At 32.8% G+C, this 1,645-nt stretch overlaps 1 protein-coding gene across 2 annotated transcripts in view; it reads right to left on the bottom strand.

Moving 5' to 3' along the window:
- Positions 1–234: 234 nt before the first annotated feature.
- The window catches only part of LOC119585111 (translocation protein SEC62-like), a gene marked incomplete in the record, with an annotated part of 19,320 nt that continues 17,909 nt past the window's right edge, over positions 235–1,645 (bottom strand). The window contains 2 exon segments of one of the 2 annotated variants that reach the window (XM_037933739.1): positions 235–1,163; positions 1,559–1,645. In XM_037933739.1, the coding sequence (XP_037789667.1) occupies positions 959–1,163; positions 1,559–1,645 (292 nt within the window). 2 annotated transcript variants of the gene reach the window in all.

Raw genomic sequence — 1,645 nt, 5'->3', positions numbered from 1 at the left:
TAATTTTCTTTATCTCTACTGCTTCTCAAGGCATACTCTGATACAAATGAAGACCATATTACAAAGTTCCTTACACAAAGTAACTGGTGTTCACAAACGGGATAGGCAAATTATGGAAAAGATGCCACAGTGAGATTCCATATACAAAACTCACGAGAGGTTAAATACTCGCTCTGAATAGTGTGAGGGAGAAGAAACGAGAAGAAAAAGAAGGAAAAAATTTGAATAATTTTGTGCAGACTGCATCTTTATTACCTTTCAAATATGAGCGTCCATTAAAAACAAAGAGTCACGTAACTTTCAATAAGTTAACAAAAATTCTTAGTTACATGAAAATCTGCCCAAAATGAACCATGGGATTTTGGAAAGGACTGGAAGCCTGATGAAGTTCTATGCACTGTATATGTACCAGAAAGAAAGCTTAGAAAATAACATACAAGAATAATGCTAAATTATCAAACTGGTATATAAAATAGTATTTTAAGTCTCTGACAAAATCTCTTACCAGTAATCCCTTTATCACCATAGAAGAACACTTGCACAGGACTAAATTTTGCGATGCTAACAAGCTCTGCCCATTAGAGAGCTAATCTTAAGATGAACTACAAATGTAATTTAAAAACAAGTTGAAATACTTCTGCTCTTATGCACCTCTAAGGTAACAAAGAGATTCACTCAAATAGATATATATTATTGGTAAACAATGTCTCCCCAAGATAAAATCCTCTTATATTTTTTTAAAAATAAAATAAATTTATAAATCTTGCTAGATTTCTATAATTAACCATACTGAACATCAACAAACATTCAGTTTATTATGTCGAATTTTAATCAACCCAAGGACACACTGAATACCTTGTTTAATATCTCATGTATAATAGTACATGCCACTAACCAACCTTTACTGTATCGCTTTCCTCACTGATTATTTCAGGAATATAATGTAAGTAGAGTAACTTTATGAACAACTGTTGTCTTCTGCTAAAACATCATTTTCATCTTCTTCTCCGTCATCTGAATTAATATCCTTTTTAGTTTCCGCCTTCTCATCGCCAGTTTCATGCACACCATCTACATCTTCTTTTTCAATTATTTCAAATGCTTGTGAATTTGAATTTTCTGAATCTGTTTCACTTCCTGCAGTCTGGTCCTCACTATGAACCCTGGAAAAGAGGAATAATTATCTTTAAAGGTCACCATTCAGCTTCGGGAATTCATAGATACTGCGTAACTGAAATTACAAATTCATGTCCATGCATTCTGAAATACAAAATAAACAAAATACTAAACATCATGGTGGTCTACACAAATTGCAGTCAAAGCAATGTCGTTTTATATTCTATGAAGACCAAATAAAATCTTTGTACATCAATTAATGACCATTCCAACAATTTATGAAATAAATTATGCAAGCCTTCATACTCAATCAGATCTAATCTCTTTTTCAGCTCAAATGAAGTTCTTAGTTGATCTAATAATTACAGACTATACATTTCTGGAAAATATGTAAAACTTCTGCAAACCAAAACAAAACATATTACATCTTCAGGGATCTCACCTGTCCACGTCTGTCTCAGGTTTATCCGTCTCTGCAGCCGTGTCTGGACTATCTAATCCATTATCACCATCAGATTTTTTACCAGAA

This window comes from Penaeus monodon, chromosome 19, assembly GCF_015228065.2.
Source record: "Penaeus monodon isolate SGIC_2016 chromosome 19, NSTDA_Pmon_1, whole genome shotgun sequence".
Classification (NCBI taxonomy): domain Eukaryota; kingdom Metazoa; phylum Arthropoda; class Malacostraca; order Decapoda; family Penaeidae; genus Penaeus; species Penaeus monodon.
The sequence above is the reverse complement of the archived record's forward strand: the minus strand, read 5'-3'. Positions and strand labels throughout refer to the sequence as shown.